The 22,689-nt window shown below is 53.0% G+C and overlaps 1 protein-coding gene across 5 annotated transcripts; it reads left to right on the forward strand.

The window, feature by feature from the left end:
* The first annotated feature begins 821 nt into the window (after nucleotides 1-821).
* Nucleotides 822-22,171, forward strand: Flcn (folliculin). Of its 5 annotated transcripts, XM_060363627.1 has the most exons (14): nucleotides 1,164-1,302; nucleotides 2,110-2,260; nucleotides 2,548-2,661; nucleotides 5,686-5,956; nucleotides 8,331-8,477; nucleotides 10,371-10,592; nucleotides 11,328-11,488; nucleotides 12,898-12,989; nucleotides 14,506-14,696; nucleotides 18,249-18,362; nucleotides 18,850-18,973; nucleotides 19,828-19,959; nucleotides 20,048-20,153; nucleotides 21,128-22,171. In XM_060363627.1, exons 4-14 carry the CDS (start codon nucleotides 5,708-5,710, stop codon nucleotides 21,327-21,329), a joined length of 1,740 nt encoding a protein of 579 aa, XP_060219610.1. In that variant the 5' UTR covers nucleotides 1,164-1,302; nucleotides 2,110-2,260; nucleotides 2,548-2,661; nucleotides 5,686-5,707; the 3' UTR covers nucleotides 21,330-22,171. The 5 variants fall into 5 exon arrangements, with proteins under 5 accessions (XP_021495201.1, XP_060219610.1, XP_021495199.1 ...); XM_021639526.2 differs by lacking the exons at nucleotides 1,164-1,302; nucleotides 2,110-2,260 and adding an exon at nucleotides 822-914; XM_021639524.2 differs by lacking the exon at nucleotides 2,110-2,260.
* Nucleotides 22,172-22,689: the final 518 nt, after the last annotated feature.

Below are 22,689 nucleotides of genomic sequence, written 5' to 3' on the forward strand. Positions count from 1 at the left end.
CGCAGGATCGGGAGGAACTGGATTGGGAAGAATCAAAACAAGCTGGGCGCCAGGGCGCACGCCTGTAATCCCAGCACTTGGGGAGGCAGAGGCAGGCGAGTTCAAGCCCAGCCTGGTCTCTTCTATGCACTCCTTAATCTTTACCAGACAGTAAACAACGGCACAGAACACAAATTTGCAATTTTTTTTTCTTTCTCCTGCTCCCTCTCCAACAAAACATGGAAGGTGAAATGTAAAGAAATCAGACCCCGTGATTTGAAAAACAAACAAACAACCAAATACCACTTATTTCCACTCAGACCATCTGAAGCTTCCCTGTTTCCTGGTAACCACATTCTGGGCACCCTCCTGGACCACCAGCATGGGGTGCGCTGCAGAGGCTGGCCACTGGGCACAGCTGGCAGCAGTAGCTACAAGCTCAAGCCGCAGGCAGGCCGAGACGTATTTTCATGTCTAAAGGAAAGGCCCGCGTTATGCACGGCTTTAAAGTTCATTTTTAAGTAGCCAAACGATATTCCATAATTGGGAGGAGTGGTGCTCGCGGCTCCTCACTCCCGAGCTGGGAACCGAACCGAACCCAGGGCCTTGAGCTTACCATTGAGCAAACCCCCCCCCCACACACACCCTCCCGAACTGTTTTGAAAGCTACTTTGCCAAGGTTGGCGGACCTCAGATCGCCGTTGAGATATGCACATGCGCAGTCCTGCGTCCTTCTGTCCCCAGCCTCCCTCCCAGGACCTGTCCGCATCTTCCACTTCTCCCGAAGGGGAGACCGTGGCTCTGATAGTCAACTTACCCGGCGGGCGGTGGAGCCTGGAGAACTCACAGCGCCCGGAGGCAATTTCTCAGGCTCTTTTCCTCTTCTGCGGGGACCGGGACACCGGCCGACTAATTCTCTCCGACTCTTTCGAAACGTTAGTTTTGACGTCACCCCTGCAGAATGGCTTCTCTCGGCGGCCGGAACCATCTGTGCTTCTCCGCGGGGCGACCAGCGGCGCCCAGGGGCACGCGTGGCCGGGGGGCAACGGGCTCCTGCTCGGCGGAGCGCAGCGCGCACAGCGTTGCTCGGCGCATCCCGGGGCCCCGGCGCCGCTCGCTCGGGCTGGTGGTTGGCGCTCCCTGCCCTCCGCCGCTCTGCGGATGGTTCGGCCCGGCTGGGTCACGCGCTGGGTTCGGTGCAGGGCCTGCGGAGCGGGGGAGCACTTGGCGAGGGGCAGAGCGGCAAGTGACAGCCTCGCGGGCCCCGACAGTCGCGAACGGGTTCCGGCCCAGCGTCCGGGAGACGCCGAGCGCTGGAGTTGGGTTGGTGTTGGGCCACGGGGCTGAATGGATGGTGGGGATGGTGACGGCCGGGGAGAGGGAGATGACAGGTACCCAGCCCCGGTCGGGGACTTTGCTTTAGTTTCACCGAGCACTGTCCATCTCCGTTTTCCAGCAGGTCAGCCGGCAGAGGACAGGGCAGGGCAGGACAGGGCAGGGCAGGCCGGGCACCTTACTTCTCTCCACTTTGGCTTTCTAACTCGACTTCATGCTCTGGAAGGAATGTTTATCCCTAGGATTAGCCAGTGGCGCGCAGTGGAGGAGGTCACCAGCAGCACTGGGCGGTAGGGGGCTAGGAGGTCCTGCTTTGACTGCGGGCTGGCACTCGAAGGTGGTGGTAGGGGGTGCTGGCACTACCCGTGGTGCCCAGCAGAGAGAAGTCGCAGTACCGACAGGCCACAGCCAGTGCAGTGCTGGAGGTGCGAGGTTATCATAATTGTCATTAAACAGTGGAGAGGTCATGGCACGTGACAGTGTTTGCTCTGCTGGTGTCAAGTGACTGGGCGCTCTGTAAAGGAAATCCTACTGGGGTTGGCAGGAGGAGAGTAGGGAGTGGTTCTGAGTGATATAGCCTGCTGCTGGGTTGTTTTTTGTTTTGTTTTTTTTTTTTAACCCACCCTGGGTACCCACTCTAGGGTGGCAGCTGGGAGCAATGAGTTTCCTGGGGGAGACAGTTACAGCTGCTGCTGAGGTCAGCGGAGATCCTGGTAACCCTGTGTTTGCCTGCAAGGCGCTCTTAACATTTGCTTCTTTTTGGTTTATGTGCACTGGTGTTTTGCCTGCATGTAGGTCTGCGTGAGGGTGTCGGACCCCCTGGAACTGGAGTTACAGCGGCCATGTGGGTGCTGGGAATTGAACCCCGGGTCTTTTGGGAGAACAGCCAGTGCTCTTAAGCGCTGAACCAGCTCTCCAGGCCCTACAAGGCACTCTTAGCGCCCAGGTGCTGTGAGAAGACAAGAAAGGGACGTGAGATAAAGCCAGGGGACACCGGGGGAGGATGGTGTGCAATTGTTTGCCAGGCCTGTGGTTTGGCTGGTGTGGATGAGCAGCAGACGTGCACGGCCTGCCTCTTAAAGAAAGTAAACGTAACGGCGAAGACACTGTCTTCATTGCTAAAAGTTACTGGGAAAGGGTAGTCAGGCGCACTCACAGAAGCTGGCTCAGTGAAAATGTGGTAGACGTTTAGAAAAAAATATGATTTTTTTTTTCTTTTCTTTCTTTCTCTAGAGGGCATCAGGTCTTTGAATTCAAGTGCAGTTGCCGTACCTGACTGACCCCGGCGGGACTTGGGCATGATCTGGTCTAGGCAGGATGATGGAATTGTGACCTGTTAAGCAGAAGGTTGGTGCTGATGCTCCCTCCACACGTGGGCGAACCTTGGCCAAGGGCTGCTCTCACGTGCATGCTTTGCCCGGAAGGATGCTTATTTCTCATCCTAGTATGCCCCCTCCTCCCCTGCAAAGAGGATGCGGCCCCTTTCCCAGGATGTGTGCTTCTGTCTTGTGCCCTGACTCTCTGTTTCCCCAGCCTCTTTTTATCCTGTTATTGCTTGCTTCCTCTCCTCCTCCCCAGGGGACTCGTTCTGCTCATGAGACAGTGTCTCACGTACCATGCCTGGAACATGCCGCATAGCTAAAGCTGGCTGATTCTCCTAGTGGCATCTTCTGGTGCATGCATTCCCAGTGTCTACCCATAACCAGCTGCATACTGGTCCTGGGCCTCACTGTAGTAAGCCCTTTGAACCCCGTCTGTGCCCTTAGATCCTTAGACTCTGCTTTGACCATGGTTGTGTCTGCACCCCCTGGGTACCTCCGGTTTGTCTGGTTACAATGATCATCTCTCTAATAGGTAATTCGGTGCTTCTGTGTGTTGGGAACTGCAGTGAATGCTAGACAAAAATCTCCACAGACAGGAGCCAAGCGTTTGTAAAGGGAAAAAACACAAGCAACATAGGTCCCAGAGCTTAAGATGTGTGAGAGACTGGGAGTGGGGGAGGGGGTGTCGGCCTGCGTGAGCTAGTTTGTAAGGACAGGCACAGGGAGGCCGGGTGCTCAGATGGGATCAGCCTGACAACGGTCTTCGGCATGTTTGGGACCTTTACCTCCAGCTCTTCCGTGTTATGCTGCAGTCAGGATTCCCACGGGCAAGTGTTGAAGCCCCCAGCGCTCAGCCTCCTACCTTGCTGATTGTTTTTACCTGCTGAGCTAATCCTACTCCAGCTGTAGACTGGAGCTCCAGGAGTCGACTGCAGAAACACTGGAGATAAAGCTGCGGGCAGGCGGGAGTGCTAGCTCAGAGGAGGCGCAGCCAAGCACACTGTCTGTCACCAGCTTTGTGCTGTGCGGGTGCGTGCTGAGCTCTTACTTTGCCATCTTTCCAGGCATGCCAGCTGACCGGCCACATCTCTTTGGTCATATTTGTGCCTACCCTTCCAGAGGTCAAGGACCTAGGGAAAAGATGTCCTCAAAAAGAGGACAGTGTGGGTTTTGCTCAGTTTCCTCTTGCCTGTAATCAGAGGCTTAAATAGTTCCATGTTGCCTCGAGTAGGACTCTCTCTCTCTCTCTCTCTCTTTCTCTTTTTAATGGAAATATCCTGGAACCCACACAATTTATTTATTTTATTATTTATACAGTACTCTGCCTGTGTGTGTGCCTGCATGCCAGAAGAGGGCACCAGATCTCATTGTAAATAGTTATGAGCTACCCTATGGTTGCTGGGAATTAAACTCAGGACCTTTGGAAGAGCAGCCAGTGCTCTTAACCTCTGAGCCATCTCTCCAGCCCCAACCCACACAATTCAGATGGCAGCCCTGAGCCCTGTGTGAGGCCGTGGCCCTGCGCTTAGCTCTGGTCAGCTTAAATCTTGAGTTGTCACATGTGATGGTGGCCTTGATGGTTGTGAAGACATACATGGTCACCAACCCCCCATCCAGACCTTTCCCCAGCCAGCCAGTATGGTCCAGAGTGTTGACGGGTCAGATACGCTGGCTGTGGCTGTCTGCGCCCCTGCCTTTGTTGCTGTGGTCTCCTCTGCTGTCAGAACCCCAAGGAGATTCTCATCTTTAACACCTTTTCTGGTTAGCTGTAAAGCGGGGAGCAGATGACCCACAGCCACCCAGCCCTGGCTGAAGCTGCCCACCACACAGGAGGAGCGAATTACCTCCTGGCATCCGCCTCTCTTCAGAGGCTCTGGGTTCTGCTGATTTGGGATCATTTGGGATCAGGTGGAGAAAGGGACTTCCCCTTCTTTTAAAGATTTTATTTTATGTATGAGTGTTCCATCTACATGTACACCTGCACGCCAGATTTTAGTGTAGATGGTTGTGAGCCACCATGTGGTTGCTGGGAATTGAACTCAGGGCCCCTGGAGGAGCAGACAGTGCTCTTATCCACTGAGCCATCTCTCCAGCCCTGTGATACAATACTTATGACACAGCATTTAACTCTGCGGGCACGTGGAAACTCAGTGGTGTTGGGCACAGCCCTCAGCACCATCCATCTCAGCTCTGTCATCTTCCCAACTGCAACTGTCTCTGACCACCTCACAGGAGTCAAGTCCAACTCCCCAGATCTCTTGAGCGGGTCAGCCAGAGCTTGTCCCGTGTCTGCCTGGTTTCGTTCTGTCCCAGCTACAGTGGGTTGTAGGGTTGTCTTTCGCTCAAGACTAAGTGTCACCCCTTCTCTCCCTATTAAAAGCACTCTGTGGTCCAGCAGGATGGCTTGGAGCGCTCTTCTCTCACCTCTGGAGGGCCCCTTGATCTTTGGAAGTCACGTGGTCCATGTCTGAGGACCACTCAGCTCCATGGGAAAGTGAAAAGTCTCTGCAGGCGTCACTCCAGCATCCACGCCCTCCCTCGCCTGATCCTCCTTTGTTTCCTCTCTTCATGATCCATTTTCTCTCTTCCCTCCAGTAGAGTCTGCCTACTCTTTTTTTTTGGACACGCTGGTCCTGTTTGGCCTCCCCACCTGTCACCGTCTCCCGCCAGTGCCCCGTCACTCTTCAGTGGGCAGTAGGACTCCTGTCTGGCCCCTTCCGCCTCAGAGATGAAGAGCAGCGCTTGCTTGCCTTCATCAGAACCCTGCAAACCTCGCCATTTCTAAGCCAAGCAGGGGGCCTGGCTGTGGCCAGAGAGCTCATGAGATTAGCCTCTGCCTTTCCATCTGTCCCCCTGTGTCTCTCCTGCCCTTGACATGGTGGCTGTTCACAGTGGGTGCTCAGCAGTGCTGAGGGCGTAGCTGGGGGCGTTCCTCTGCCAAGCAGAAGCCCACCAGGCCTACCATCACGGCCCCAGTATGTCAGAGGCCTTGGCATGGTTTCACAGCATGGGCAGGGGCGGTCCCACACATCGTGTCTTTACCCTGCAGGCCTCTGGCATCCCCAAGCACCATGAACGCCATCGTCGCTCTGTGCCACTTCTGCGAGCTCCATGGCCCCCGCACTCTGTTCTGCACGGAAGTTCTGCATGCTCCCCTGCCCCAGGGTGCTGGAGGTGGGGACAGCCCTGGGCAGGCTGAGCAGGCCGAGGAAGAGGAGGGTGGCATCCAGATGAGCAGCCGGGTCCGTGCCCACAGCCCAGCCGACGGTGCCAGCACTGAGTCCAGCAGCCCGGGGCCCAAGAAATCGGACATGTGTGAGGCAAGTGTCTTTTGGGATAAGGAGGTGGTTTTAGTCTTCCTGTGAGAGATGGGTGGTGGGAGGGAGCATGGGAGACACCCCCCCCCCAGGGTCCTGAGAGCCTTTTTCTCATTATCTCATCAGGAGCCAGTTTAACCCACTCGGTGCTGGCTTGTGCCCCTTTATGGGTGTTCCCAGCCGAGATCCGCCCTGTGTGCCCTAGGCCACCTTGCTTCAGTTCAGTTACCTCCTTGTTAGAGAGAGGGGGAAGTGCCAGGCAGCCACTGCTGGGGTTGGCCGGGTTGGGTAGGGCCTCCGGCTGCTGCCGGAGTGGACAGGCATCAAGTGCCATTCACTTGGTTCTGCCAAGAACCAGACCTCACCGGAGGAAGTCTTTGGCGGTGGGAAACTAAGGGACCAGGACAGGATAGAGGAACAAATGTGGAAGACCGTTTAGGTTTGGGTAGGAGTGAGAGGGAAAGAATTGTCTTAAAGGGCGGCCCAGGAGGCCCAGGATCCTGGAGGAACTCCCAGGGAGGATCTTGCCTCATCGCCTACCCGGTGGCGGTGGCGGTGGCGGTGGCGGTGGCGGTGGCGGTGGCGGTGGCGGTGGCGGTGTCCCAGGTTGGGACCCTTGCTGGTTACACAGCCTCTGCTTCTGACAGCTCCAGCCTGGTGGCTCGGGGCTTACAGTGGTGGCTTCTCAGGTTGCTCACGCTGACACTCTAAAGTCCCTCACTGATGTGCTGTCGCCTGTCTTGCCTGGGACCAAGCTCCCCTGCCTGCCATTCATTCTGGTTCAGGAAAGAGGCCGGCTTGAGGAGCATCACTTCCAAGAGTGACGTGGCGGCTGTGTACCCTGAGTCCAGCTGCTTCTCAGCGAAGCCTCAGCTGTCTGTAAAATGGGCCTTCCCCCTGAGAGTCCCTCCCAGGGCCACTGCTAGGGCTGGGTGAGATTAGCAGTGGAAAACTCATCATACCTACAAGCAAGCTTCCACGTCACAGCTGTTACTACGAGCCGTGGATAGCTTTTCTGCCCTTTGGTCCTGGTTTTCTTCTTACTGCCAGTCTAAGTATAAATTAAAAGCTAATTGTTTCTCTCTTTTTAAAATTTGTTTATTTGTGCATATTTGCACTCTTATTTGCATGCATTCCGCCATGACAGAAGAGGGCATCAGATCCTATTATAGAAGGTTGGGAGCCATCATGTGGGTGCTAGGAATTGAACTCAGGAACCCTGGATGAGCAGCTAGTGCTCTTAACCACTGAGCCATCTCTCCAGCCCCCAAAAGGGAATTATTTCTATGCATAAAGAAATCAAGAAGTTGGGCTTGGCAACGCATGCCTGTAGTTCCAGCATTTAGGAGGCTGGGGCAGGAGGTTCTTAAGTCCCATGTCAGCTTGGGCTGCATTGTGAGACTCTGTCTTAAAAGAATTAAAGGTCTGTATTTGTGTGTTTGTGGGGTCATGGGCCTCTGGCAAGATGCCTTCAGTGTTTAAAGGTGCTTGCTGCACAGCCTGAGTTTGATTCCCAGAACCCGCACTGTGGAAGGAGAGAATCTACTCTTGTGAGTGGGGAGGGGGGAGGAAAAAGAACACTAAAGATGATTGAAAAAGCCATAGAGAAACATATTGACTTAAAAAAAGCCGGGCAGTGGTGGTGCACGCCTTTAATCCCAGCACTCGGGAGACAGAGGCAAGTGGATCTCTGTGAGTTTGAGGCCAGCCTGATCAACAAAGAGAGTTCCAGGATCGGTCAGGGATACACAGAGAAACCCTATCTTGGGGGAAAAAACCCAAACAAACAAAGAAAGAAACACACTTATACATATTTAAATGAAGTTATTCCAATTAGGTGATAATACATTCTCCAAGAGCCATTAAAAGGGAAAAAAATAATTTTCTTTTTGTAGTTGATTTTTTTGTTTGTTGGTTTGGTTTGGTTTGGTTCTATGAAACAGGGTTTCTCTATATAGCTTTGGCTGTCTAGGAACTTCATTCTGTAGACCAGGCTGGCCTTGAACTCACAGAGATCTGCCTTCCTCTGCCTCCCTTAGTGCTGGGATTACAGGCGTGCACCACCGTGTCTGGCTGAGAAAGTAATTTTTAAAAAATTAAAAAGGAGGGGCTGGAGAGATGGCTCAGTGGTTAAGAGCACTCACTGGCTGTTCTTTCAGAGGTCCTGAGTTCAATTCCCAGCACCCACATGGTGTCTCACAACCATCTAGAATGAGATCTGATGCCCTCTTCTGGCGCACAGATCTACATGCAGATAGAACAGTCAAATACACTAAATAAATAAATAAATCTTTTTTAAAAATTAAAAAGGATTGTTTTCTGCATTTAGATGTGTTGCCTGCTTTTAGCTAAGAGACATCCTGTCCTTTGTGTGCAGGGCTGCCGATCACTTGCCGTGGGCCACCCAGGCTATATCAGTCACGACAAGGAGACCTCTATCAAGTACGTCAGCCACCAGCACCCCAACCACCCGCAGCTCTTCAGCATCGTCCGCCAGGCCTGTGTCCGGAGCCTGAGCTGTGAGGTAAGGCCGGGGTCGGGCTGTCTGTGGGAAAACACGGGACTATAGGTGTATGGCTGTTAATAGTCGGCAGGGGCACTCTTGGCAGTGCTGTGTGAGCGTGGCTGTCCAGTCACGGCTTGAAGAGTAAGTCTTTGTGGGGTCTGACTGTCGAAATAGGCATCAGCTTTTCACTTTGAACAAGACTTATTTTTTTTGTCCATTCTTTATTATTATTATTATTATTATTATTATTGTTCTATCTGCATGTACACCAGCTCACCAGAAGAGGTCATCAGATCTCATCTTTTGTGAGCCACTATGTGATTGCTGGGGTTTGAACTCAGGACCTTTGGAAGATCAGCCAGTGCTCTTAACCTCGGAGCCATCTCTCCAGCCCCTTCTTGTCCATTCTTGATGATCATGTTTCTTAGCTACAACAGTTCCTCGGCTGTGTGGTCTATTGCATCAGCTTTATATTGTACCAACGGCCATTCCACTTAGAACCTTCTGAGGAATGGGTCGGGCTGCAGAGGTCGGCCAGTGATCAAGAGCTCTTGCTGCTCTCGCAGAGGACCAGAGTTCAATCCCAGCACACACATGTTGGTTCCCAACAGTCTGTAGCTCCAGTGCCAGGGGATCCAGCACCTTCTTCTGGCCTCCGGGAGCACTGCATGCAAACACTCATAGGCAGAAAGCAAAAAGAAAGGCTTAAAAACAGCAACAACAAAGAATGGTTTGCTCCTGAACTACTGCGGTGGGGTATGAGTCTCAGCTTGCAGGGTTGATCCATCACACAGGTGGTTCCAGCTTCTGAGCCTCACTGCCCTGTCTCCAACTTGCGTGGTCCCTCGTGCATGTTGCCTGTTCTCCCTGCTGCTTTATACCTTCCTTCCTTCTCTTCTTTCTTTCTTTCTTTCTTTCTTTCTTTCTTTCTTTCTTTCTTTCTTTCTTTCCCTCCCTCCCTCCCTATCTTTCTTTCTTCCTTTCTTCTTTTTTTTCAAGACAGAGTTTCTCTGTTTGGAGTCTGGCTGTCCTGGACTTGCTTCTGTAGACTAGGCTGGCCTCAAACTCACAGAGATCTGGCTGCCTCTGCCTCCCAAGTGCTGGGATTAAAGGCCTGCACCACCATTACCTGGCTGACTTGAAAGTTCTTTGTATTTTATTTTATTTTATTTTATTTTTATTTTATTTTATTTACTTGGGTGTTTTGCCTCCTTGTATGTCTGTGTGAGGGTGTCAGATCTCCTGGAACTAGAGTTACAGACAGTTGTGAGCTGCTGTATGGGTGCTGGTAGTTGAACCCGAGTCCTTTGGAAGAACGGCCAGTGCTCTTGCCCACTGAGCCACTTCTTCAGCCCCTTTACACCTCGTTTCTATTTCCTGCTGTATGCTTAGCTGCAGCCAGATGCCATGTGCACAGTAGTCACATGCTCAGCAAATTGGTCAGGAGGGAAAGACCAAAGGACCCCGCAAAAACAGGGTGTGCGGGGCTGGAGGTGGCTCGGCGCTTAAGGCCGTGTGGCTGCTGATACAGAAGCTCTGAGCTCAGTTCCTGATCCCACACGGGCTGGCTCCCAACATCCTGTGGCTCCAAATCCTGGGGCCCAACACCTTTGGCCTCTGCAAGCACCTACCCTCCTGTGACATGACCTCCCCCCACATTCTCTTAATTTAAAGGAGGGAGCTCTTTCACTCTGCAGGCCCAGCAGTAGCCGTTGCATCTGCTGTTTCTCCAGTCCATGCAAGTTGGAATGTTGGTGCAGCTCAGTGACAGGACACTGGCCTGCTCTGTCCTGCACCAACAGGACAGGCCCTGGGTCCTGACCCTGGCACCACCGAAAACAGGAAAAGGGCCCCCAGAGGCATGAGGTAAAAGTTAGGACTCTCCCTGAAGCCGTGTGTCTCCCTCCAAAGGTATGCCCTGGTCGTGAAGGCCCCATCTTCTTTGGTGATGAACAGCACGGCTTTGTGTTCAGCCACACCTTCTTCATCAAAGACAGCCTGGCCCGAGGCTTCCAGCGCTGGTACAGCATCATCGCCATCATGATGGATCGAATCTACCTCATCAACTCCTGGCCCTTCCTGCTGGGCAAGATCCGTGGCATCATCAGTGAACTCCAGGGCAAGGCCCTCAAGGTGATGCTTGGAGCAGGGAGGAGGGTGGGCCTGGATGTCGAGTGTCCAGTGGGCCTCTTGGCTCGGCCTCTGCGATGGGGCTGGACTGGTAGCCACGGCCTCAGTCATGATGGGGACCATTGTTCCTCCTAACCAGCCTGAGGCTCTCCTGATTGCACCGTACCCACGACTCTGGAGCTCCTTCAGCCTGTTGTCTTAACTGCTGTTCAGCCTCTGGCTTCCTGCCTGGTATCTTCACTTCCTGTACCCTCCAGGACCCAAACTGTCTGCTAGTCCTGTCTAGAACTCCCCGTCCACCCACCCCAGCTAGGGCTGCAAAAGAGCGTACCGACGGGCGTGGGCTTGGTCACAGACCCTTAGTGTCCATGGCCTGTTTCTTGTCCATCTCTGTCCGAGGGCAGTAGAGGAAGAGGCTGTTCACCGTTCATCTCGGCAGGTGGAACAGCTGGGGGCACAGGTGTGCAGTTAGTCATGTGCCCGACAGGGGGCGACCAAGAGTGCAAGAACAGACTCCAGAGGGAGTCAAGGAGCCAAGTAGGCTAGGAGAGGAGTGCGCCATCGCCCTCGGTCAGCCGAACCGTTCTGCCAGACATTGTCAGGCTGCTGGCGTGGACTGTGTTCTGCATCAGGAGAGCAGAGTGGGGAGACTCTGGGAAGACGGGGTGGCGGTAACTGAAAGGTGAGGCGGCAGCCGCCACTGACGGGGGGGCCCCCTGCCCCGCCCTTTGCATTCAGGTGTTTGAGGCAGAGCAGTTTGGCTGTCCGCAGCGCGCGCAGAGGATGAACACCGCCTTCACCCCCTTCCTGCACCAGAGAAACGGCAACGCCGCCCGCTCTCTGACCTCCCTGACCAGTGACGACAACTTGTGGGCTTGCCTGCACACCTCCTTTGCCTGGTAAGGCAGCATGGGTCTTGGCACCTGTGAGCCGTTACAGCAACCCAGAGTCGCCCATCTGCCTCCCCGGGGGGGCTGGCTGGTGTGGGCCTGTGTGTCCGCTGTGACTCGGAGGCCTGTTCTCTTGTCTGTCTCCCCCGCTGGCCGGAAACACTCCCAGGTAGAACTCGCTTTGCACTGACACAGAGGACGTTTCTGTACGAAGACCACCAAGTCTTCTCTCTAAAGATGGCAGCAGGTTTCTGGCTCAGGCCTCTCCTGAGCTGGTAGCTGGTGCTTTGGGCTCAGGTCTGGGAGGTTTTGCTGGTGGGTCGAGGTCAGCTGGTCTGTGGAGCGAAGGTCTGATGTATGGGTGTGCCGTGAACAGGGAGCTCCTGTTCCCTAAACTGGGAAGTTTGGGAAATGGAACCTTCAGAGCCTAGGCTGGGCCTAGGCTGGACCTGTTGCTTAGCCGTTGTAGCAATATTTAGGGATCTCTGGTGTGTGTGGCAGTGTAGAGCCCTTCAGGGAGTGCCCAGGAGGGGTATAATGGGGATGGTTTTGGAGGAATCGCCCCTGATTTCCAAGGTGGCTGCACCGGTTAACATGCCCACCAGTGGTGCGTAAGCTTTCTGGTTTCTTCATCCGTTCCTGCATTTGTTGTCTTTGGTTTTCTTTTTTGTTGATATATTTATTTTATGTGTATGAGTATTTTGTCTACATGTATGTGCGTGTACTGTGTGTGTTCCTGGTGCCTGTGGAGCTTAAAAAGAAAGAAAGGAGAGGAAGAGGAGTTGGGCCCCATGGAACTTCAGTTACAGATGGTTGGGAGCCACTTTGTGGGTGCTGGGAACCGAACCTGTGTCTCCTGGGAGAGCAACAAATGCTGAGCTGTCTCTTTAGCCCCCAATCCTTGGTTTTCTTGGTGACAATCACGCCGCCTGATATGAAACAGAATTTCAAGGTAGTTTAATTTTGTATTTCTCTGATAGTTAAGGACACCAATTACTTTTTCATATTCTCACGGGGCGTTTGTAATTTCTTCCTTTGAGAATTGTCTGGAATGTTTTAGGTTGTGTTTTCCCACCTATTACGTAGCCATAAGGGCCTCACTCAGCAGAACTAAGGCGTTGTCTGACGTTCTCCCGATGTTCGGGTTCCCCTTTTGTCTCAAAGGTGGCTTCTGAATTGGGATTAAACTTGACAGGTCCTTCAGAATCCCCTACCCTAGTTTTCTCATTTCCTTTAATGGACGATCAAGCTCGTGGCCTACAGAATATTTCCTCAGTGGTGGGGACTGGGAGCTTCCTCAAATAGGCTTCCGTAGGCCATTTTCTGTGAGCTGGGAGTTGAACCAAGGGCTTTATAGGCCTCAGAGTGAGTATCCATTGTCAGGGATACCTCATGGCTGGCATTGTATTCGTCTCCAGGCTCCTGAAGGCATGTGGTAGCCGACTGACCGAAAAGCTCTTGGAGGGCGCACCCACGGAGGACACCCTGGTCCAGATGGAGAAGCTTGCTGGTGAGGCTGTTTACCTCCGCTAGGCTGTCTGTGGTGGCAGCAATGCCCCTGGCTGTGGCTGCCCCAGTGAGTGGAGCTGGTACAAGGGCATCTGGTTGTGAATGAGCGTGATGGGCCTTTGTGACAACTGACCCCATGCTCTTGGTGATTTTGTTATGATTCTGTTTCATCGCCCTTGATGGTGCCTTGGTGGTCTATCCCAAGTGGGTTGGGGCTCCCTGGGGCTCCCTGTGGGACTTGCAGGTGGCTCGACAGGTTGGGGCATCCCCTGCGGGCATCTCCACTGGGCTGTCTCCAGGCAGCTCTGCCTGCCAGAGTTTCCTCTAGATAGCTCAGCTGGTCTCCTCCTCAGCAATTGTTTTTGCTTCTATAGCCTTGGAGAGAAGCCTTGTGAATCTTGTTAGTTTCAGGAACTTCCTGAGACTTGTTATGTTATGAGCCTCCCTTCTCCTTCTTAGAGGCGATGTTTCAGTTCAAAGGAAATCACTGGACATCATCCGTACACCCATGATTAGAATCTCTACCCCTTGGGTGTAGAATCCGGTGCAGCTGACTTCCTAGGGCAGTCCCAACACAGGATTACAGCCCTAAGTTCTCACTCAGCTTCCACCGAGATTGTTCTGAGTTCTGGAGTCCATAACCCTGTCCCATTCTCCCTCCCCCACGGCTGAGAGGTGGAGAAGCAGTGGGCACCCACAGTACATGGTCCACAGTTCATTACTAGCTTTGCAATCAACTCCGCTGTGAGTAGTTAGAGCGCTCTCCGGGTCGTCACTAGCAAGCGCTCACTCTGCGCAGGTTTGTGCGCTGACAGCTACTCAGGAGTGAGGTCTCCAGAGTGAGACTCACTCAAAGGTGTATCAGCTCCACCTTGGAGTTGCTTTCCTGTCATGGCGGATCGGTCAGCCGCAGGATGTTTTAGTATAGCATGCTCACTAGATAAGGTTCTGCAGGATGTGTTTGCTGGGAGAAGAGTGAGATGTGGGGGTGGACAGCAGCCTCGGCCATATTTAAACTGAATTGTGTTATGATGGATCTGAGTGTGGGCTCAGGCGTGCTTTCGAGTTGGGGAGATCTGGCTTCAAATCTGGCTCTGTACCTAGGGCCCCCCCTGTCCTCACTGCAACATGCAGCAGAGCTGTCATTGTGAGGCTCCGCCATGAGGACTAACAGAAGTAAAGCATCAGTGTCTTGTCTGGTTTGGGGGTGGAATAGTGCATGGAGCACAAGCCTCGCCCCCGCAGAGCAGTGGTGTCTGCGTCTCACTGCTAAGCTTCCCTCCCGGCAGTGGAGCAGGGCCAGCATCTTCCAGGAGGAGCTTCTGAGATGTCTCTTCTGCCCGAGCCTTCCTCCCTCTACCCCCAGATGCCCAGTCGGTAGCACATAGTCCCCTGCCTTCTCTGGGATACCGCAGGAATTGGTAGTTGTGGGTGCCTGAGGCAGGGATGGTCACACAGCAGGCTGCAGCATCTCCGGGGAGGCGCACTCACATCCGCCCTGTTTGTCTGTCCTGTAGACTTAGAGGAAGAGTCTGAAAGTTGGGACAATTCAGAGGCTGAAGAGGAGGAGAAAGCCCCTGTGATGCCCGACGGTGCTGAAGGGCGAGAGCGGACCGGTTGCCCCACAGAGCCGTCCTTTCTCTCAGCCTGTGGGAGCTGGCAGCCCCCCAAGCTTTCCGTCTTCAAGTCCCTCCGACACATGAGACAGGTAAGCGAGGGGATGCAGTCCTATGTGAGGGGAGCCCAGGCTACTGTGCAGTAAACCTGTCCTCGGGGCCTGGCCTCTTCCACACCCACGGGCGGGGGTGACACAGGAATGTCTCAGTGGGTGTATGGCTGAGGGCACGGTGGATCTCAGGTGTCTCCACTCCAGGAGCAGCGTTCATCTAGTGACAGCACAGGCATCCGGTGACGTGTTTGTGTGCGCTCACTCACATGTGTGTGCACACACATGTAGAGGCCAGAGCGCTCGGTGCCGTTGACTATGTATTTTGAGACAGTGTCCCCAACTGGCCTGGGGCTTGTCAAGTATGCTGGTTGGCTGGCTCTTGTACCCCAGGGATCTGCCTCCCAAGCCTTCCCAGCTATAGGATAACAAGCAGGTAAACATGCTTTACCTGCATATTTATATCATTATATATTGTACACATATATTTTTTAATAGCAAACTTACAAGAACAGCACAGAAGACAGACAACGTGAAAGACGTGTTCTTGCGTGTAGGCAACTCAGAAAAGTGCAGTGAATGGATGGGATCTGCTGTATGATAAAAGTGCTACAAACACTATTTAGTTGCAGTCAGGGAGAGATTTACTTATAAAAAACCAAATTTTAACACATTTATTTATAATTATTATGAAGCTGAATGTGTTCACTGGAACATTTTGCTTGCATTAATGTTTCAGATCTTGCATTTATATTAAAGATTCACACCCAAAAGAAGCTGGAAAAACTGCCAATACCTGATTTCTGCCCCCTGTTTTTCCACTCACAATCATATACTTCGGTACCTTTTGACCCCATGAAAAAGTATCTAACATTCAGAACTACTGATAATAGTTCATTCTCAAAGAAATTTTTCCCCCTCATTGTGGACTCTTTTTCATATATAACTTATTTAATTTTCTGGGCATTAGTGTGAAAGTATCAGATCTCTTGGAATTGGCATTACAGACAATTGTGAGCCCACAAATGTGGGTGCTGGGAATTGAACCCGGGTCCATTTGGAAGGGCAGACAGTGCTCTTAACCACTGAGCCACGTCTCCAGCCCTCTCATGATGGACTCTTTAAGTGTGTCCTCGTATGCGGCGTGCTAGCTGGATATCATTTGGCGTAATTGCTACACATTTGGCATGAATCACACACAGGTTGGTGTCTTTAAAAATGCCAGCCAGATAGGTCTCGCTCGCCTTCTGCAAAGCACCAATACCTGCACTCTGGAAGCGCAGATGTGTTTTGAAGTCCTGAGAGATTCCTTGCACCGCCAGGCACAGAAGGGGAGCCTCTGAGTGGGAAGTTGAGTGGACTTCTGAGAGCGTCTATTTCACGGAGTGCCACAGCACCTGGCCTCCAGTAGAGGGCGCACTCTTCCGGGTGTTTTTTGTCGCTAGTTGACGGGTGCTTTACCACTAGTGGATTTTCGGGCAGTCAGTTGGCTTTGTGCCAGCCACGGTATGTTCACCTCCTCACTTACCCCGTCTCCTGTGGCTGGAGCTCGGCAAGCCAGACACAGTGCTGGCGTTAGGCTGCAAACACTTTGCCTGCGTTTTTTTGTTTGTTTTTTTGGGGGGGGGATGTAGGGGGAGGGGGGTTGGTTTTTCAAGACAGGGTTTCTCTGTGTCACAGTCCATGCTGTCCTGGACTCACTTTGTAGACCAGGCTGGCCTGGAACTCACAGAGATCCACCTGCCTCTGCCTCCCAAGTACTTGGATTAAAGGTATGCGCCACGATGGCCAGCTGTTTTGTTGTTGTTGCTTGGTGTTTTTTAAATATATTTTTAAAATTTTTATGTGCATTGGTGTTTTTGCCTACATTCATGTCTATATGAAGGTGTCGGATCCCCTGAAACTGGAGTTACAGACAGTTGTGGGCTGCCATGGGGGTGCTGGGAGTTGAACCCGGGTCCTCTGGAGGAGCAGCCAGTGCTCTTAACTGAGCCATCTCTCCAGCTCCCTGCCTGCCTTGTTTGTTTGTTTGTTGAGACAGGGTTTCTTTGTGTAGCCCTGGCTGTCCTAGACTCACTTTGTAGACTGGCCTGGCCTCGAACTCACAGAGAACGGACTGCCGCTGCCTCCCTGAGTGCCGGGATTACAGGCGTGTGCCACCAAGCCTGGCTACCTGCTAGGTTTTTTTGTTTTGTTTTGTTTTTTTAATGAGTTCCGGAGTGCAAGCTCCAGTCCTCACACTTAGCCCTGAAGCTAGGCTCTCTGTCCAGCCCAGCGTCTGTGTCTGTAAGGTCTCCGGTGTTCCTCTAACCTTGTCAGTCTAGAACCGCCTGAGGAGGCTGAGAGCACTATTATCTGTTTGTATGCAGGCTAAGCAGTAGTCATCCCTACAGTAAATAGGGCAGAGCCTACCAGGCAGCCTGCTTGTTTGAGTGTCTCTCGACAGCGGATTGTCACTTAGCCTGAGAAAGCCAGCAGACAACATGAAGTGGGAGGTACATACACACGCCAGAGACGAAAACAGTCTGATGAGAATGAGCATGGTTTGTAGGGTCAGACGAGAGGTCAGGCTTGCTCCAGGTGAAGGCACATTGATTGCCCCCTCTCCATACTGTTGTCTGTATACATACAGGGTCTCCTGTATCCTAGGCTGGCTTTGAACTCGCTACGTAGCTTACCAAGTGCTTGGATTAGAGGCCTGTGCAAGCTCACCAGGTTTGCTTTTCATACTATATTTCTTTTTATTTTTAATGAGGAGTTTTTACCTCTTATTTACTACTATTATTGTGTGAACATGTATCAGTGTTGTTTCAGAGTCATGTGTGGCCTCAAGGAACAAGGTATCTTCCATCAGTGTTGCAGGAGTGACTGGCAGACAGGGAGGAGAGGGGCTGTTTGGATTAAAGAACAAAGATAGCACAGACAGAGAGCAGGCCCGGCCCTGGCCTCCGTCACTGAAGAACTGTCCTATTAAGAAGGCCATTGTGCAGCCGGCTTGGGTGAGGGCCTGGACGTGGGCACACCCAGCTGGTGGAGGCAGAGCCCTCATTCTGCCTGGTGCAGCTGTGATGAGCCAGATGTCCAGACACTCCAGCAGGACAGCCTGTCTAGAGAGGGGGACAGCTGTCAGAGTTAAACACCATTTGCTTCTTTACTGGTTTTTGTCTGTTTGTTTTTGAGACTGTTTCTCAGTGTAACCCTGGCTGTCCTAGAACTCTCTCTCTCTCTCTCTCTCTCTCTCTCTCTCTCTCTCTCTGGTGCATGCCTTTTTTCCCAACACTTGGGAGGCAGAGGCAGGCGGATCTCTGAGTTTGAGGCCAGTCTCGTCTACAAAACGAGTCCGAGGCTACACAGAGAATCTTGAAAAACCAAACCAAACAAACAAAAAAGAATGTAATACCTTTGACCTTTGGGATCTGGTGACTTCTCTGGTCCCCTGTCAGGCTTGGGCAGAGAACCAGAATCCCCAGGAAGCAAAGTAACTTCGCCTTTGCTGACTGTGAGGGTCTTTATTGTAAGCGATGGTGGCCTCTGAGCACTTGGGGCCTGATCGGCTCCTATAGTGTGCCTAAAGCAGCGTGTGCTGTGCCTCAGGTCTTGGGTGCCCCATCTTTCCGCACGTTGGCCTGGCATGTCCTCATGGGAAACCAGGTGATCTGGAAAAGCAGAGACGTGAACCTCGTCCACTCAGCATTTGAAGTCCTCCGGGTGAGAACCTTTCCCTGTGTGCCAGTGGTTGACTTGGAGCAGAATATCCGGGTTACCAGTGCAGAGGCACAGAAATCAGTTTTCTTTGCCTGGTGAAGATGGCGGGCATTGGCACGCCCGTGGGAGGCACCCGTCTAGTCACTGTTGGCAGCTACGCTGTCTCCCCTTTCTCAGTCTGAAGTTCTGAGCAATTCTGGGCAAGTTTCAGCACTTGCTCATGCTGCCTGGCCGTTCTCAAGCTGGGCGGTGGTCAGGAGCAGCTCACAGATGTCTGCCGGCCGGCCACCAGGGCCCACAAGTGCCTCTCTGTGCAGTGAACCAGACTGGATAAGGCAGCAGATGTCGGGACCGCCTGACTGACGGCCATGGGAGCATCCTGGTGGGAGACCGCCTGTGGGCTGAGAGACCAGGGCACGCTAAGGATGGGGGCTGTGGAGCAGCTGCAGAGCATGCTTTGGGCAGATTCCGAGCTGCCTTGTCTCCACAGACCATGCTGCCCGTCGGCTGTGTCCGAATCATCCCGTATAGCAGCCAGTATGAGGAAGCCTACCGCTGCAACTTCCTAGGGCTCAGCCCTGCCGTGCCTGTCCCTGCCCACGTGCTGGCCTCAGGTTCGTACCCTCTCTGAGACACGTGCAGCCTGCTGCTCTGAAAGGCTCCTGTGCCCAGGGGCACAGCTGGATCCACGTCACTGATTTTAGGGCAAGGCAGTCCCGGATGGACGGGTGGGGGCGTGCCGAGCCCCTGGAGCAGTGCCTCGTTTGCATTGGTGCTGGTCTGTGCCGAACTGTTGGTGTGGAGTGTCTGTACGCTGGCTGTGTGTGTGTCTGTGTGGCCGGCGAGCCTCAGGGTGGTTTCCGCCTACAGCTCTGGTTCTCAGCCCTCCTAACTCTGCGGCCCTTTCATAGAGCTCCTCACAGTGTAGTGACCCCCCACAACCAGGAAATTATTTTCGTTGCTACTTCATAACTGTAATTTTGCTACTGTTATGAATTATAATAAAAATACGTTTTTCAGTGATCTTTTTTTTTGTTTTGTTTTGTTTTGTTTGTTTGAGACAGGGTGTCTCTGTGTCACCTTGGCTATCCTGGACTCTGCAGACCAGGCTGGCCTCTAACTCACAACATCCTCCCGCCCCTGTCTTTCTGAGCGCCGGGATTGAAGGCGTGTGCCACCACGCCCGGCTGTACTCCGGGTGGTCTTGGGCAACCTCCGTGGAAGGATTGTTCTGCCCCAAGGGGGTCGCGCCCCACAGGTTGAGAACCACTGAGCTGCAGGCTAGAGTAACGGTGGAACCACTGGATGGCGTGGAAGGAGTTAACATCTGTGATTTCTGATTTAGCTGAGCGAGCGTTAACTCAACCAGAGTTAAACAGCACCTCCATTCCCGGGAGGCCTGGCCCTGACCGTGTGTGCCTGGGGGTGGGGGACCCCTCACGTGACAGTGCATGTTTCCTCGCTGCAGAGTTTGTGGTTGTGGTGGAGGTGCATGCTGCCACGCGCTCAGGCCTCCACTCGTCCGGGTGCGAGGATGACCAGTCCCTCAGCAAGTACGAGTTCGTGGTGAGCAGCGGGAGCCCGGTGGCTTCGGACAGAGGTGGGTGCTGCGGCCGGCAGCCCGGCTCATCAGGGCAAGGGGCGGGCCGCCCCGGCCTCTTCCCTCACCCGTGTTTACCTCCCCCCAGTTGGGCCCACCATCCTGAATAAGATCGAGGCGGCTCTGACCAACCAGAACCTGTCTGTGGATGTGGTGGAACAGTGCCTCATCTGTCTCAAGGAGGAGTGGATGAAGTAAGCCCCAGCTTTGTGTGTGTGTGCGCGTGTGTGCGTGTGTGTATGCTCACATGTGCGTGTGTGTCAGTGGTGAGGGGGTTCAGGGGACAGCTCTCTATGGCAGTGGGCTCCCACACCGGTGGAGGGTGCACACCTTTAATTCCAGCACTCAGGAGGCAGAGGCAGGTGGGTCTCTGAGTTCGAGGCCAGCCTAAGTCTTCAGAGAGAATTCCAGGACAGCCAGGGCTACACAGAGAAACCCTGTCTGGAAAAAAAAAAAAAAAAACAAGTGAGCAAACCAGAGAAGCCAGGCTGTGGCCCATAGGAGCCTGTGAGTGTGGAGTTAAGAGTGGTGTTCAGACACCAACCCTGCCACCACGGAGCGTGGTGACCCAGGAAGTGGTCTGGTCTCTCCTGCCTGTGTCCCAGGAGGTGGGAGCAGCTGCTGAGGTTTGGTGCTGGGCGCGTGTCTGAAGCCAAAGCGCTGGTTTCTTTATTCCTTAATTCCCTTTCGGTTTTGGAGGGGTGGAGGGTGCTGGGTGGCTGAGCTGGGCACGCTCAGTAGGGTGCACTGGGCAGCCATCCTTCCGGCTTGATAAAAGCACATTGCTTGTTTCCTCCAGCTTTAGTAGTCTCTTTATCAAATAACTGAACTAGTTGAACATTTTCCTGGTTTCAGATAATGTAGTGAAACCCAAGAGCAATATTTCTTTATAAATTTCTCTCTCTTCTGAGAGGGGTTTTTCTCCCAGTCTTAGGCAAGTTGGCCTTGAATTCCCTGGGTTCAAGGCATCCCCCTGCTTCAGTATCCTGGGTAGCGGGGACTGCAGTACACCATTCTCTTGGGGAGGCCCTAAGCATGGTGTGCTGCATGGGCCCTTCCTCTGTGTGGAGGGGCCTGCAGCTCTCACTGGTGGGGAGTCTCCCTGGCCCCATGAGTCAAGCTTGGCTACTGGGCCTTGGGTCTGAGTGTTGGTTTTTGTTTTCTGCAGCAAAGTGAAAGTCCTGTTTAAGTTCACCAAGGTGGACAGTCGCCCCAAGGAGGACACACAGAAGCTCCTGAGCGTCCTAGGTGCGTCAGAGGAGGACAATGTCAAGCTACTGAAATTCTGGATGACGGGCCTGAGCAAAACCTACAAGTCACACCTCATGTCGACAGTCCGCAGCCCCACGGCCTCAGAGTCACGGAACTGACCCAGAGAAACGGCTCCGTGGGAGACTGCCCTTGGGTTTCTGACTGCTGGGATAATGCCCCATGTGAGGAGTGAAGACTGCTGGGCCTCCTTTGAAGCTCTGTCATCCCATAGCTTTTGAAACATAGGGGACAAAGGGACAGTGGTCCCTCTGCGTCTCCCCTGTCGGGAACTGGCAGGTATGCTCTCTGTCTCTCAAGGACAAAGGCTCAAAGGCTGGGAACTGAGAGGAGTCAGAGCTGCCTGCCTGGGGGATCTTACCGCTGCAAAGTGTCCTCAGGGCGTTAGGACAAACCTTCCCACAAACCTTCTCACCACGAGAGACCGCAAACATCCTGGATTGTTTGTCTTTGGGTTCAGGAATCTCAGGTCACCTGCATACCATGGCCTCTGGTCAGCTCTTCCACTTATGGCTACATCAAAACCATGGCTGCATTTTTTTTTTTTTTAACTTTTAGTTTCTGAGTCAGGGTCTTATTCTGTCTCCTAGCCTGGTTTAGAACTCACGGTGTGGACTATGCCAGTTCCAGACTTGTAATCCTCCTGCCTCAGCTTCCCAAGTGCTGGGATTACAGAACTGAGCCATCGTAACTCTACATTGCTTTCTTCTTCCCCTGCTGCTGCTGCAGCATTAACCAGTGACTGTAGATTACGACAGATCGGTTCCCACCATTGTGATTTTAATAAGGACGCAGCTTGGAGGGATTTCCTGAAAGCTTTCCCGGTTTGTTTTTATATTTTTGGTGTTTTTGTTTATATCTAACATGAAGACTTAAGTTTATGTGTCTTGGTCTCTGTACAGTTGCAAAAACAATGAAACACAATAAATCTGTATTTTTGTAATCTGCCGACTACATGTTTTTAAATTTGATGCTATCAGCCAACTCAGTCCTGTCACAGAGATACAGCCATGTGCACTGTGTCCCGGTGTGGCCGAGGAAAGCATCGCAGGGTCCACCTGCAGGCCCAGATGGATTCAGGCACTGGACAGTCGAAGATTACACGCTTGTGTTGTGTATGTGGGCCCTGGTGGGCTGGGCTGAGCATGACAATCCTGGAATCCCCCACTTGGGAGCTGAGGCTAGAGAGTTGCTCCAAGACTGAGGTGAGTTTTAAACCAGGCTACGCTACAGACGTTTGTCTAGCGTAGAGGAGAGTGAAGAAGCCCTGCTGTGAAAGTGCAGTCTGGGAACAGGGAGCTGCCCCAGCTAGCCAGCAGGAAGCCGTGCTGGCCTGGGTAGTCCTGGATAGATGGAGGAAGGTGATGACTCTCTTCAGAGCTTTGGACATGAGGCCTTCTTGTCTCCCAGTGTATGACATTCCCGGAATCACTGTCCTATGTTCAAACAAAGCTGGTTGTT

Source organism: Meriones unguiculatus, chromosome 11, assembly GCF_030254825.1.
Source record: "Meriones unguiculatus strain TT.TT164.6M chromosome 11, Bangor_MerUng_6.1, whole genome shotgun sequence".
Taxonomy (NCBI): domain Eukaryota; kingdom Metazoa; phylum Chordata; class Mammalia; order Rodentia; family Muridae; genus Meriones; species Meriones unguiculatus.

Excerpts from the sequence above, each read along its gene's own strand:
- Flcn (XM_021639526.2), top strand. The coding sequence starts at position 5,708 with ATGAACGCCATCGTCGCTCTGTGCCACTTCTGCGAGCTCCATGGCCCC. Across the intron at positions 8,478-10,370 it reads TCCGGAGCCTGAGCTGTGAG|GTATGCCCTGGTCGTGAAGG; the intron begins GTAAGGCCGGGG and ends CTCCCTCCAAAG. Across the intron at positions 11,489-12,897 it reads CTGCACACCTCCTTTGCCTG|GCTCCTGAAGGCATGTGGTA; the intron begins GTAAGGCAGCAT and ends ATTCGTCTCCAG.